General features: G+C 52.6%; 2 protein-coding genes across 2 annotated transcripts in view; both read right to left on the bottom strand.

Annotated features, from left to right (window-relative positions):
• Nucleotides 1–1,851, bottom strand: part of LOC103078333 (glutathione S-transferase Mu 3) — a 3,223-nt gene extending 1,372 nt beyond the window's left edge. Inside the window, exons 1-3 of the mRNA XM_007449306.1 lie at nt 1,804–1,851; nt 1,332–1,407; nt 927–991 (exon numbers count right to left, since the gene is read on the bottom strand). Coding sequence (XP_007449368.1) covers nt 927–991; nt 1,332–1,407; nt 1,804–1,851 — 189 coding nt within the window. The remainder of the gene's footprint in view (nt 1–926; nt 992–1,331; nt 1,408–1,803) is intronic.
• A 2,610-nt stretch (nt 1,852–4,461) lies between these two features.
• Nucleotides 4,462–13,334, bottom strand: part of EPS8L3 (EPS8 signaling adaptor L3) — a 10,979-nt gene continuing 2,106 nt past the window's right edge. The window contains exons 3-18 of the mRNA XM_007449361.1: nt 12,513–12,671; nt 12,078–12,227; nt 11,934–11,989; nt 11,379–11,518; nt 11,176–11,291; nt 10,793–10,913; nt 10,646–10,707; nt 10,355–10,429; nt 9,889–10,037; nt 6,792–6,873; nt 6,522–6,556; nt 5,837–5,945; nt 5,523–5,651; nt 5,145–5,218; nt 4,725–4,857; nt 4,462–4,473 (exon numbers count right to left, since the gene is read on the bottom strand). Coding sequence (XP_007449423.1) covers nt 4,462–4,473; nt 4,725–4,857; nt 5,145–5,218; nt 5,523–5,651; nt 5,837–5,945; nt 6,522–6,556; nt 6,792–6,873; nt 9,889–10,037; nt 10,355–10,429; nt 10,646–10,707; nt 10,793–10,913; nt 11,176–11,291; nt 11,379–11,518; nt 11,934–11,989; nt 12,078–12,227; nt 12,513–12,671 — 1,602 coding nt within the window. The remainder of the gene's footprint in view (nt 4,474–4,724; nt 4,858–5,144; nt 5,219–5,522; nt 5,652–5,836; nt 5,946–6,521; nt 6,557–6,791; nt 6,874–9,888; nt 10,038–10,354; nt 10,430–10,645; nt 10,708–10,792; nt 10,914–11,175; nt 11,292–11,378; nt 11,519–11,933; nt 11,990–12,077; nt 12,228–12,512; nt 12,672–13,334) is intronic.

The raw sequence follows: 13,334 nt of genomic DNA, 5'->3' as shown, positions 1-13,334 counted from the left end.
TGTGTGTGTGTGTGTGTGTGTGTGTGTGTGTGTGTGTGTGTGTGTGTGTGTGTGTGTGTGTGCGCGCGTGCGCGCGCGTATGTGCATGCCATGGGCCCTTTCTTTTTTTTTTTTCCTTAATTATTTATTTTTGGCTGCATTGGGTTTTTGTTGCTGCACGCGGGCTTTCCTTAGTTGTGTCTAGCGGGGGCTACTCTTCGTTGCAGTGTGTGGACTTCTCATTGTGGTGGCTTCTCTTGTTGTGGAGCACAGGCTCTAGGCGTGTGGGCTTCGGTAGTTGTGGCACATGGGCTCTAGAGCACAGGCTCAGTAGTTGTGGCCCAGGGGCTTAGTTGCTCCGTGGCATGTGGGATCTTCCCAGACCAGGGCTCGAACCCATGTCCCCTGCATTGACAGGCGGATTCTTAACCACTGTGCCACCTGGGAAGCCCTGGACCCTTTCTTAGAATAAGGTTTTTAAATGCATAAGGCAAATTACATATATTTACACGATTTATATAATATTAAAAGAACAAAATTGTAAGAGTAATATGTGCCTATGAATGCATTAAATAACAAGAGGTAATAACTATCATACTTTCAAAATATGATAAGTGTAAATAATATTTATTTATAATATCTGCAACACATGAATATAATACAAAAATATCCATTTTCTACTAGTGACAAAGCCACAGGCATGGCTAAATAACCAAGGTCACTGATTGCCTATACTCACAACAGAAGGAATTGTTAACTTTTAGTTAGTAGTTAGTGGAAATGAAAATGTAATTTTTTCTCCATCTAAGTTCAAGGACCCCTGAATTCTACCTATTCTATCCAGGTTAAGAGCCCATGTTCTAGATCCCCCTAGAATAGAGAGGAAAGGAGCAAGGATATACTTGAAGGCCTTCCCTTCTGTTCCCTCTTCTCCTAAAGCCACTTACGTTAGGAAAGTCCAGGTCTAGTTTGAATTTCATATCCAGCCACTGGCTTTTATCATAGTCAGGAGCTGTAAGAGAGGGAATGAAGTGGGATCCAACCTCCTTAATATCCGACCTGAGGAGAGTGGAAAGATCTAAAGACACACCCTAATTCCAATACCTCACATACTTAGGCCCCCAAAGCTTAACTATTACTCATAAAGTGTTAAGACAGGATTGGGCTATGGCAGAGGGAGAATCCCCAGCTCTCTCCCCACACTGGACACAGCAGAGAGCTCCCAGGTGATTGGGGCAGAAGTCCCACCCGACCTCGTCGTGATGCCACCCTCAGGGCAGAAGAAGACAGGGACAGTTGGAGGGCCTGCTCGGCTTAGCGCGGCGTCGCACTGCCACCCAGAGGGGCATTACCTTCCCCGCACGTGTATCTTTTCTCTTCATAGGCTGTATCCGTGAACTCCAGGAGCATGCGGATGGCATGCGCCAGCTGGGGAGTAAAAAAGCTCCCCGTCAGCATCTGCACAGCTCCCAACGGCACCCCCAAACCCCGCCCGCCAATGCCCCCGCCCCCTTCCGGCCCAGGGTTGCCCAGACGCTGCATCCCGCCGAGGGGGTAGTTAAACGGCTCCTGAGACCTACCACGTTGGGCTTGCTGCCCTCAGCCCCACTCCCCCAGGCCAGCGTGTCCAGAGGCGGGGCAGGGGTCGGCCTCCGCGGCCCGGGAGCTCGGCTGGGGCCGGCCGCGCTGCGTTAAGCGTCGCGGCGTAGGAGGTTTGGCCCCCGAGTAGAACCCCTTCTCTCGGAGACCACTGACCGTGAGCCCCCAGCCACCTCCGCGTCCGTCTACCAGACCGAGCGGCTTGGCAATTGAGACGGCACTCACCCCGCGAATATCCCAGTAACCCAAAATCATGGTCGACTTCGACGACATCCCGTTACTGAGTGCGTGCCTTCGCGGACTGGGGATAGATGGCCAACGGGAGGGGCTTTATACCCGACGTAAGTAGGCGGCACCAACGCGCGCGCCTGACTCCGCCCCCACCGTCGTCTTCCCCTCCCTCCGAGTGTCCACCTGGCCACGCGCAGGCGCGACTTCTGCAGTCCCTGGGGTTGGGGGCGGACCGTCGCCGGGCTAGGCAGGGGAGGAGCGTGACCCGGACCTGGGTTTGGGTCTCTGCATTCTCCACGCGTGAAGCAGAACTGTGTTTGTTTACTAGTGCCAATTAGGGTGGGAGGAGCCCTAACAGCCTAGGCGGTGAGGGCCCTGGTTACCCCGGGAGAGTGCGATTCATGCCATAAATATTTATCTAGCGGGTGTGGGGGGTTTGGGGGGAGGTGGGCAAGAACCAGGAGGCGACTGAGACTAACCACCAGGGAATCTCTGTCTTTGGCGTGTGCATTGAGGGTGGATGGAGAGGAGTTCGGAGCTGCTTGTTAGGTGTCTGGACTGGCCTCTACAGCACAGCCACTTAGAACACAGAGCCCCTGTGTTCTAAGACCCCCTAGCCTGGGTTTGGGAACTCACATTTCCCCCTTAGTTTGGCTGAAGCAAAGATGAGACTTTTTTTTTTTTTTTTGCGGTACGCGGGCCTCTCACAATTGTGGCCTCTCCCTTCCCGGAGCAGGGAACGAACCCGTGTCCCCTGCATCGGCAGGCGAACTCTCAACCGCTGCGCCACCAGGGAAGCCCAGGTGAGACTTTTTAAAAGGACAGTTCACTAAAAGAAGAAAGGAAAAAAGTACAAACACATTGGGACAGACGCATTTATAATGCCTGATTTCTCCTCCTAAGATAACAGACTAGTCACAAATTAACTTGGGTATAAGACTAACACTTACGGAACACCTATGATATGCTAAACACCTATGATATGCTAGCCAATAGTCTAGGTATTTCACGTATGTTACTAATTTATTGCAATTTAAGCTTCACAACAACTTTGTGAAGTAGGTTTTATGCCCATTAAGATTATTGAGGCCTGGAGAAGTTGGGTGAGTTGCCTTCCCAGGTTCAGGTTTCCACGGGTGGCCTGGGATTCAAACCTAGGTCTGTCAGCCCAATTTGTGCTAGTTCCTATGCGCTTGGATATCCAGGCAGTCTCACCTCATCTCAGTCCTTGCTGGGAAATCTGGGGAGCATACTTTTTTTATCTGGTTCTGGAGGGTTTCCCTGTTTCTAGGACTGCTTCAGCTCCATGAAGCCCCAGAAGGCAATGTGTCAATATCTCCTCTCCCCGTTCCCCCAAATTAACTTTTCTGGTTAACTTTTGCCCTTGAAAGTCAAACCTTAAGGGTCTCACTTTTCTTCTATTTTGTGAGGGAAAATGTTTGCTTTCTTATTCAGTGTTACCAGCTAAGAGAGGTGATTTTCGGAGGCCAGGAACTTGAGGGGATGACATAGGCAGTTGAAAAATACAATATTCTGGCAGTGTTAGGGTCATGGACAAATTCAATTAAGAGAGACTAAGGGAACATCTTAAGGACCCTTAATCCATAAGTACATCAAGCCTTATCTGTAGACTAAATCAATGAAAGTACAACCTCTGTTTTGTAGGGAGGGCAGTCTGTGACAGTTCTGAGATTAAAGAAGGCTATGTATACTAAACATTAGAAGCCACAGACAGTGCAGGCTCTTCACTTAACGTTTGAGAGAAAAGGAAGCCAGAGAGTGAAATGACTTGCCAGAGTTCACACAGGCAGTCCAATGTTCCAGTCCAGTGTTCCCTATGCTCTGCCACTAAAGAGACAAGCTGGGGAGGGGGCTCAAAGTTAGCTCACCCAACAGGAGGGGACAAAAGTATTAGAAAAGAAAGTTGCCAAGTAGAGCGTGGACCACCTGACATGCTTTTTTAGTGCGTCTCTGGATCACCAGCCAGTATGGCTGATCAAAACCTACCACTGTCAGTCCTGGTACTCCTTGCTCCTGTGAAGTGTTGTGTCCTCAGCTGTGCTGGGTGCCTTGGAATATACTGGACGAAGTGTACACAGAAGGATAAAGGTGTCAAGGACAGCCTTATTTTGGAGTTTGTTTAGAAAGTAAGGAGAGCTTGGACCATAATTGTCAAATTCTGGCTCAGCTCCGGTGAATTCCCACTCACATTCAAACAGTCTGGCCCAGTGATGGATGTAGGGTAGCTGCTGTTTCATGCCCAGTGTCCCAGCTCTTCCTGACTCTCTGCCTTTGGCCCCCATCAGGGCCAGAGGAAGCTGCAAGAGAGACGCATGACAAGCTTGAAGATACTTTTATTGGGGAGGAAGGGGGCTAAACAGAGTCCTGACAAACCTAGGCTTAAGTGCTCCAGGCTCAGGAAAGAGAGGCAATAAATAGGTGGCAACTGGGGAGAGCTCTCAACACAGCGAGAAGGGGCACCATTTGTCTCAGCCTCTGGGCTTGCTCATCTTCTTTGCTGTGTGAGCTGGGGTGTGGGGTTCGCTGCAACCTGGCGGCCTGAAAGAAGAATTCTCGGGGCTCTAAAGAGTTATCAGATCTGCCATCTTGCTTGTGAGAAAGTCTTGGTCTTGGAGGTGTTTGAGTTGCTGCCTAAGGGTTCATCTGAGGAAAGAAAAGGTTGAGGTGAGGCTGGTGGCAGGTGAGGGATCCCAGAGCTGACGCCAACGATCAGCTAGGAGCTTCAAGGCATGCCTGAGCACATGAAATCAAGCCCCTGGGGGACTGTCCTGTGGCCAGACCTGACACATTGAGTGCCATCCCAGGGTTGGGGCTGCTGGCTTGTCCACCTGACACTCTCACTCAGGGATCATCCCACATTTCCAGCGGGGGTCAGGATCCCAGAGTGGCCTCACCCCCAGCATCCTTCTGACAGCCTCCAGCCGTGCCAGGACATGTGGGGCCTCCTGGGGACACAGCATCTGTAGCTCCCCAGGTCTCATGTGAAGCAGCTGGCGCCCTGTCATGGACCCGAGAGTCTTCACTGTGCTGGGAACAGAAACAGCAGAAACTGTCAGTGGTGGGGCGGAAGGACTGGGCCTGGGTGTCTGTGTGGAGAAGGGGCTGTTTGGGCTTGTAGACTGGGGTGACAGAAGAACTCACAGAAAGGGTGTCTGGAGGCCAGGGAGTAAGATAAACATATTGGCTGAAACTAATTTCATAGCTCCTGAGGTTGAAGGGAGAAGTGCCCTGGAAGAGACTCTTGTGATGGGGAGGGGTGCCTGATTATTATCTGAGCCCTTTACAGAGGTAAAGCCATGGGACTTGGCACTCACACAGTGGAGAAGTTCTCTGCCCGCAACCAGGCTGTGACCTCCTCAGGCCTTGAGCTAAGTCGAAGCCCTGGAGCCTAGAATCAGGGGAAGTGGGGGTCAGAGGCCATCTCATCTCAGAGCCACCTACAGCCACCATCATCTGGGTCCCTTCTCTGGGCTTCCATCAGATCACTTGTCTCACTCCATGGTTCACTTGTCTGATAGGCACAAGGCTTGTTCTCTGCTCTGGTCCCACGAATAAACTCAGGATACAGTAAGCGTGTGATAATACTGATTAAGTTGAACCGGGACCATCTCCTCCACTTGTCACTGGATCCTCCCTGCCCCCACCTCTGACTCAGGCTTTATAGCTTCTGAATAGTCTAGGCTGGGTAGTACCGGAGGGGACGACTTGCTCTGGCTTCCAGGGAACCCCGACTGCAGGGGCTCCAGGATGTTGCTGGGGATGTAGCCGCTCTGTCCCGCTTCATTCTTTACCAGCCACCACCGCTTACTGTGGTCCAGAACCTGCCAAGAGTCAGTCCAGCGGGGACCCGAACCTCTGTACGACCAGCCTTGCCCCTCCCCCACCAGGCTTTCTCCCTTCTGGCCCTTCCCCACCTTCCCTCTCCCTCTCTAGGCCACCCACGCCACGCTCCCAGTAGCTCCCACCAACCACCACCTCCTTTTATCAGCGCAAGCCCATGCCTCACCTCCAGTACCTCTCCCTGAACCACAGTCAGTTCCCGTGGGTTCCTAGCTTCAAACTCATATAGGACTTGCATTTTCAGGGCTGGCTTGACAGGTCCGGGTCTGGAGGGCACAGGGTGGGGTCCGTGGTTGTGTGTCTCCTCTTGAGCAAAGTGCGAGTTGCTCCCTAACCTAGGGCTTCCCCCACTACCCCTGGAGATAGAGTCAGGATGGCCGGAGAGCAGGGCCTCAGAGACTGGGCCCCTGTCTCAGCCCCAGAGCCCCAGATATCTCCCCCTTGGAGTCTGACGGTGACTTTGGGCTTCCACAGATTTTGAGGGCAGGTCCTTGTTAGGTGGGCTTGGGGTGTGGGTTTCTATAAGCAGAAGGGGTCTGAAATGTTGATTTCTCAGGACTCTTCCAGCAGTGGAATTTTCTGTATCTGAGCTCTCCTTTGAGCACTTAATACTCAAGCTCTGGGAAATCAGAGGTATGTGTGGGGAGTATTGAAAGAAGAAGGGGTTGGAGCCTAGGAAGGTAAAAAACTGCCTCTTCACCCAAGGTAGGGGAGGGATGTGCCTGTACATATACGTGCCTGGCTAAAAGAGAGCCCGGAGGTCAGTGACACGTAGAATCCACAGATCCACAGGATCAGCCCTGTCCCTCCCTCCCCAGAACCGTATGGTCCTGACTAAGCCCAGGGCATACCGGATAGAAGTAGGGTCTTGGTATCTCGAAGGTGCCTGTAGGGGCAGAACAGAGTACGAGCAGGATGTCAGCCAGCGTGGTGGTAGGGAGGTGGGGTGTGAGACCACAGACGCCCCTGCGCACAGCTGCCTCATATCCCCTCACCTGTTTGCCCACCACACAGAACCCACCTACCACTTAGGTGTGACGTGACCATGGTTTGGACTGAGATAGTGGAAACCAGCCAGAGACTAGGGCTTTGACTAGGACTCTGTGCTAAGCTCCCCTTACCTGGTAGGAAGGTTCTGGAAGCTGCCAACCGTCATAGAATGTGGGTTGGTAGGGCAGGGGCTCACTGCCTGTCCAGTTGTCCCTGGAGAAAGAACAAGGCTGAGTCCACTCTGTGCCAGGCTGTGGGATGTGGAGAGGGCGGAGATGACAGGGCCTAGCCTGGGGAATCTTCTAGGTAGTGGAGGACGTGGCCCATGTGCACTGATCAAAGGCCCCAGCACACCCACATAGGAGCGAACAGCTAAGCATGTACAAATCCCACAGTGCAGGTATCCATGGGCCAGCCTCACCTCTGCCCGTGAAAGTGCAGACATATCAACACCAGAAGAGATGAGTACTTTATCTCACTGATGGGGGGTTTGACTGAAAGTGGTAGAACCGCAGAGCGTTAGGGCTGGAAGACCCCCGCGGGGTCTAACTGGTTATAGTTCCCAGCAGCAGATCTCTTACTTTCTAGCGGGTTAGTATGTGGAGCTCCGCCTTGTGATCGCAGCACAGCACTCTGGCTGGCTCTAGGGTGGGAGCTGGTACTTGCCACTCAGCCTCCCCCTCACTCATTGCCTAGCACGCAGGAGGAGCAGCACACTGTTGGTGGTCTCCAGTCATGCTCTGCTTGCCGGCCTGGGGAATGCCAAGTCCCCTCTTCGAGGAAGTCCCCCGTCCCTACCTCTCGGAGGCAGAGGTGAATGCTCCCTCTTTGCACTGCTGCTGAACTCCAGACACCCTGGATTATTGCTCCTCTCACGCTGAATTGCACATGATTCTCACATGTCTGTGTTTCTTACTTATGTTGAACTCCTTGAGAGCTGTATCCATAGTACAGTGCATGGGACACAGGAGGCAGCTAATTTATTCAACGGGGACAAGTAAATTATTTCCCCTTCTGAATCGTTTTTATCGGCTCCTTTTCTTTGCCCTAAAAACATGCTCAAGTCTTCCCTTGACTCTGTTACTCTGCCTTTTAAGCTGTCATTCTATTCCCTTATCTTTGTCCAGTTTTTTGAGGACATGTCCATAAGTCCTGCCTACATTTTCTTACCTCTGGTTCTTTCACTATGCCTTGCAACCTGACTTTTACCTCTGCCACTGCTCTGTTGAAACTAGCTCTTCTAAAGTCCTGATAATCTGACTGCCAGATCCAGTGGCCTTGTGTGGTCTATATCCTTCTGGATTACCACAGAATTTAGTGTTATTTATAGTTTTGGGTCAATTTGCCTAAAATCAAATAACCTGAATAAAATTTACCTGAAATTTAACTATTTTGAGAGTTTTTACAACACTTTAGTTATTCTATTTTCTGTGTTTCTGTCTTTCATTTCATTCATTTGTTCATTTTTGGTTACTTTAAGAAATGAGAAAACATCTTAGGCCACATCTGACTTAATTTTATATTTAAAATAATAAACAGAATCAGAAAATAGAATAGAGGTTACCAGGGGGCTGGGAAAAGAGAGGAATGGGTGCAGAGTTTTGGTTGATTGTTTAATGGGTACAGAGTTTCTGTTTGGGATGCTGAAAAATTTCTGGAAATGGATAGTGGTGATGGTTGTACAACATGGTTAATGTACTTAATGGCATTGAAGTATACACTTAAAAATAGTTTAACTAACTTTTATCCTATGTATATTCTACCACAATAAAATAAATTGATTACATTAAGTTATAATTTATGTCTTTAGATGAATTGGACACAAAAATCCTTTAATGGGGCTGAACTGGAAAAAAAAAAAACTGCTCATTAGGCGAAAAGAATCCTAGAACCACTGGATTTTTTTCCCAGTTGATTTCTCTTTCTAAAACCCTCTTCTTGGACTTCCCTGTTGGCACAGTGGTTAAGAATCTGCCTGCCAATGCAGGGGACACGGGTTCGATCCCTGGTCTGGAAAGATCCCACATGCCGCGGAGCAACTAAGCCTGTGCGCCACAACTACTGAGCCTGCACTCTAGAGCCCGCGAGCCACAACTACTGAGGCCGCGTGCCACAACTACTGAAGCCCGTGCGCCTAGAGCCTGTGCTCCGCAACAAGAGAAGCCACCGCAATGAGAAGCCCATGCACCGCAACAAAGAGTATCCCCTGCTCGCCGCAACTAGAGAAAGCCTGCATGAAGCAACGAAGACCCAACACAGCCAAAAATAAATAAATAAATTTATATAAAAAAACCCAACCCTCTTCTCTCTTGGTTTTCATGCTTCTGCTTTTTTCTTTCTCCTTTTAACTCTCTGGAATTTCTCTTTGCCTCCTTAACCCTGTTTCCTTTCACCACCTTGAAGTTTCCCCAGGCCCTTCTCTCATGGGGAGAGCAGACCATGCTTGTTAAAGTGAGCTCTGGAGCTCCCACCACAGTGCTTACCTCCAGGTGGCCCCAAATATCACTTCTGTACTGACTGTTCTCAAACTCTTGTAGCCAAGTCGGACCTCTCCCCCAAAGCCCAGGCCACCCTGTCTCTGTGAAGGTTCCATTGACACCTCAGCTCAGCATATCCAAGCTGGTTTCAGCCTCCCCTCCCCACAGCTGTCATCAATTTGGCCTTGCTGCCCAACTGCCCATCTCACGGTTCCACCCGCGTGGAATATCTCTTTCTCTCTTAGCTCCTTGGCTGGTGGGTTGCAACTCTTATTGATGTTACATTTGCAGCATCTCTTACGTCAGTAATTGTTAAAATCTGGGCAGGAATTGAGACAGAGTTTTCACTTTGTCCTTGACAAAAATGAGAAAAATTTTAGTAGAAGGTTTCCAACTCTCCTTCCTTGGGAAGAATTGTTCTTTTTTTCTGAAATAATGCTTTCCTTCAGTGGTGGGTGATGGTAAGTGGTGGTTTTGTTTTGTTTTCATTGTTTGTACTTAGCCTAACTGAAAGTTGGACACTCCAGGTAGAGTCCTTCAATTTGTTTTGAGATGTTTCATAGAATAGAGGTTACCAGGGCCTAGGGAGTGGGAAGAATGGGTACAGAGTTTTGTTTAATTGTTTAATGGGTACAGAATTTCTGTTTGTTTTAAGACACAATGTAGAGCCTGCCACCTCCTGCCCTGTGTGTCCTGCCCTATGCCCCCATGTCCCTTGCCTCTGATTCATTCAGGCTCTGTCGTCACTTACTGGCTGGTGGTCCAGGCTATGCCCAGCCTCTTCCAGAGGTTACTCTCAGGTGGGCTTAGACAGGACTGCAGCAGATCAATGGCCTTGGTGGTGAGGAGGGGTGAGTCCACTTGGGCTGCTAGGCCAGGCTCAGGGCACTGCTCCAGGATCTGGGGAGGGACAGAAGGTTTCAGGAAGCCTGGGCTCTTGCAGGGCCAGACAGGAGTGGAGAAGGGCCCGGGGTCCCTGGCTTCCCACTGTTGCAATACCACGTTGCCCCAGGCCTGCTCCTTCCTGCCCCCACTGTCCTTGGGGTCAAGGACAGTGCATAGTGGGGATGGCGTCTTGGGGTCAAGGAGCAGAATGTGCTGGGGTGAGCAAGGGGCAGATCCACAGACTCCCTCTGCCCCCTACCTCCCACCCCGGCCTCTGTCTCATCTTAACTTCAGCATGTCCCTCTGCACCACCCTGTCCTCCCCCGACTCACGGAGTTCAGAGATTGGAAGAGGAGGTGTACGAACTCAGGGGCGCTTGTATCCTGCAGCATCATGGCCAGGTTTCCCTGAGGACACAGGGCGAAGCCTGTTACCACCCTTCCTCCCACCAGGACCCCAGGGCCCCATTGTTCTGGGCCTTGATGGGGAGCCAGGCATTTCTCCAAGAGTCCCAAGAGTGGGGAGAAGCTGGAGAAGCTTGGAATGTCCATGAGACAAGAGAGGAGGGGGCTGCTGAGGTGGGGCTGGAGGAAGGGCTGGGGAACTTGTGGGGAGCCACATACCAGGAGACTGAAGCTGTACTTGATCTTCTGGAAGCAGTCGATGTAATGTGCCTCTGTTATCCCTATAGAGAGAAGTGGGAAGGTGGCGGGTCACAGATCAGCCCAAGACTCTCCCCCTACTCCTCTCCCCTGGCCCTCAACACTCACCCCCCTGATGCTTTATCTTTTTCTTCCTCTGTCTCTTCTTCTTATGACTGGTGTTTGACTGGGCCTCCTTCAGCTTTCCCATGAATAGCTCGATGTCTCTTAGGACGTGGCTCAGCACCTCCTGGACCCCAAACAACCCATGGTCTGAGTGGGCAGTTGGGCCCACCCTGGAACTCCCAACCCTGACCCCCCTGCCCCCTCCTACCACAAGCCTGAGCCTCAGGCCCAGCCCAGGGTCTGACCAAGGCTCCGTGTCCCTCCTCAGCCCAGGCCCTGCCTTGGTCATCCTGGCACCTGGCTCCTTGGGGTGAGGGAGACGACTGGTGTCCTCCCTTGGGCCAGGACCAAAAATCCGCAACGAGCCCAAGACAATCTGCAGTTACCTTATTCCATTCTGGGTCCCCGGGGCATGGGGACCTCCTCGAAGGAGGCAAAGTGAAGGCACTTGACCTTTGGATGCTGGAGTGGTGTGGCAGGGGCCTTGGGGATGGTGGTGTGTCTGCAATGGAAGGGAACCATGGCCCAGAAGTTCTTTGATTTTTGATGGGAATCCTTTCCTCCCACTGGCCCCCACGCGCAAACTTACTGTGCTCCGGAGTCATCCAGTTGTGCTGTTCTGGACGAGGTCCGCACTCCAGTGGAGGTACCTGCTCCTTAGGGATCGGCCTTTCCAGAAGAGGCCCCCTGAATCTGTCCTGACCTGGGAGAAGGGCTCCGAATCGGGGCCTGTGAGCACATGGTGGGGACACAGCTTTGACAGGGTTCTTGGGACAGAGGCACTGCCCACCCTTCTGCCCCAGGACCCGAGGGTACTACTCCCTCTCTCCAGGAGCCCAACCAGCCTTGCTCCCTGGTCTCCATCTGAAGCCTTCCCTGACTCTCCCGTGCCTCATCTGCCTGCTCTCCGGGACCAGTTCGTCCCACGTCAGCCTCCGAGGCCAGCCTCCAGTGTTCACTGGGCCCCGCCCCAGCCCCTTCCCCATGCCCATCTGTGCCCTATTTCAGCCTGGCCCCTCCCCAGGTCTATGCCTATGTTATTGGGCCACAGGCTCCTGGGCTCCCCCCGATGTGGGGCAGGGCCTGGCCCACCCAGGCCTGAGCTCTGAGGTCCTGCAGGTGGGCTGGGGCAGAGGCTGCCTACCTTTGCTCTAGTTCCTCCTCCAGAGCCTTCTGCAGGCTGGTCTTCAGTCGCTCTGCCTGCAGGAAGCAGCAGTCAGACAGGCTGGGGATGGGGGGTCGGGGAGGAGTGGGGGGGTGATGGCTGTCGGATTCCACACCTACTCACCCCCACTTCCTGGCACTGGAAAAGCAGAGTGCTAGTGGCTCGCAGGCCTGAATCCTGCACAGTGATGGACAGGACAGAGTTGTAGGAGCAGGTGTTGAGTGCCACGTCCATGTCCTTGATGCTGTCCAGGCGGTAAGATTCCAGTTCCTCCTGGGCCAGGCAGAGAGGTCAGCTGTGAGGTCACTGAGAGCCAGGCTGACTCCTGGGAGCTCCTGACCTGGGTTGCTCCACCCTTCTAGTGGTCTGGGATGGGGCGTCGTCTCCCCTGATTCCTGTGCCTCTGTCCCCCGTTTCTTCCTAGTCCTGGGTATGTATTGTGTATGGGGAGGGGTGGTTGCCATGTGGGACATGCATCGATGGCATTCATGCCTGGTGCTTGCTTTCCCATGGCCTGGGTCAGCTATGATCCCTTGTGGGGAATGGTGGGAGGCTGACCTTTGTCTCGATGTCCAGCAGCTGGAGCCAGCCATCCCTGACCTGCAGGAGCAAGTCCTGGCTCCACACCTGGCCCTGAGCATCCATTTCCTGCAGTTTTTGCAGGGCATCCTTGGGCTCCTGGACTCTCTGCGTCCCCAGCTTACATGTCAGCAGGTGCTGAGGGGAGAGGAGAGGATGCAGGACTGGGAGAAGGCTCGGAGAAGGGGATCACAGGTGGGAACGCGCAGGGCTGCGGGGTGGGGGAAAGGCAGCAGAGGGAGAAGACGTGTCCCTAGCCTCCGTGTTGGGGAGTGCCAGGCAATCCCTATAAAGCAAACTTCAAGGGCCAGTGTGATGGCCAGAGGCAGTCAGGCTAGGATGGGGCCCCCAAGTCAGGGTCTGATGGGCTGTAGGAGGGGGTTTAGGACTCTGGAGGAAGGACAGTCATGGCCTTTAACAGTCCAGGCCAGCTGAGGGGGCTAGATCGTGGTAGGTGTGGGCTTCAGCTACCCAACAAATAAGTCTGAACTCCTCTGGGTGGGATCTATATAGGATGCTCAAATTCTGTCCCCGGCTTCCTTTGCTCTCTTTGGAATCACCGTCCCAGGCTGGTGCATCTCCTCCCTGACCTAGCGTTCCTGTCTCCATGCCTTTTCTCATGCTGTTCCCCATGCCCAGAAGGTGCTTTCCACTTCTGCTAACCCATCACCTCCCAGTCTCTCAGGAAGAAGTCAAGCCCCCCTTCTCCCTGATTCTTGCCCAGAGAGGTCCATACTGACCTCTGTCTCCCCTCAGGCCCTCGCCCCTGCTAGTCTGATCATTCCAGCGGGGGGGGGGGGG

Source organism: Lipotes vexillifer, unplaced genomic scaffold (assembly GCF_000442215.2).
Source record: "Lipotes vexillifer unplaced genomic scaffold, Lipotes_vexillifer_v1.1 scaffold393, whole genome shotgun sequence".
In the NCBI taxonomy this organism is placed as follows: Eukaryota; Metazoa; Chordata; class Mammalia; order Artiodactyla; family Lipotidae; genus Lipotes; species Lipotes vexillifer.
Note: the sequence above shows the minus strand (reverse complement) of the source record. Positions and strands in the feature narration are given on the sequence as shown.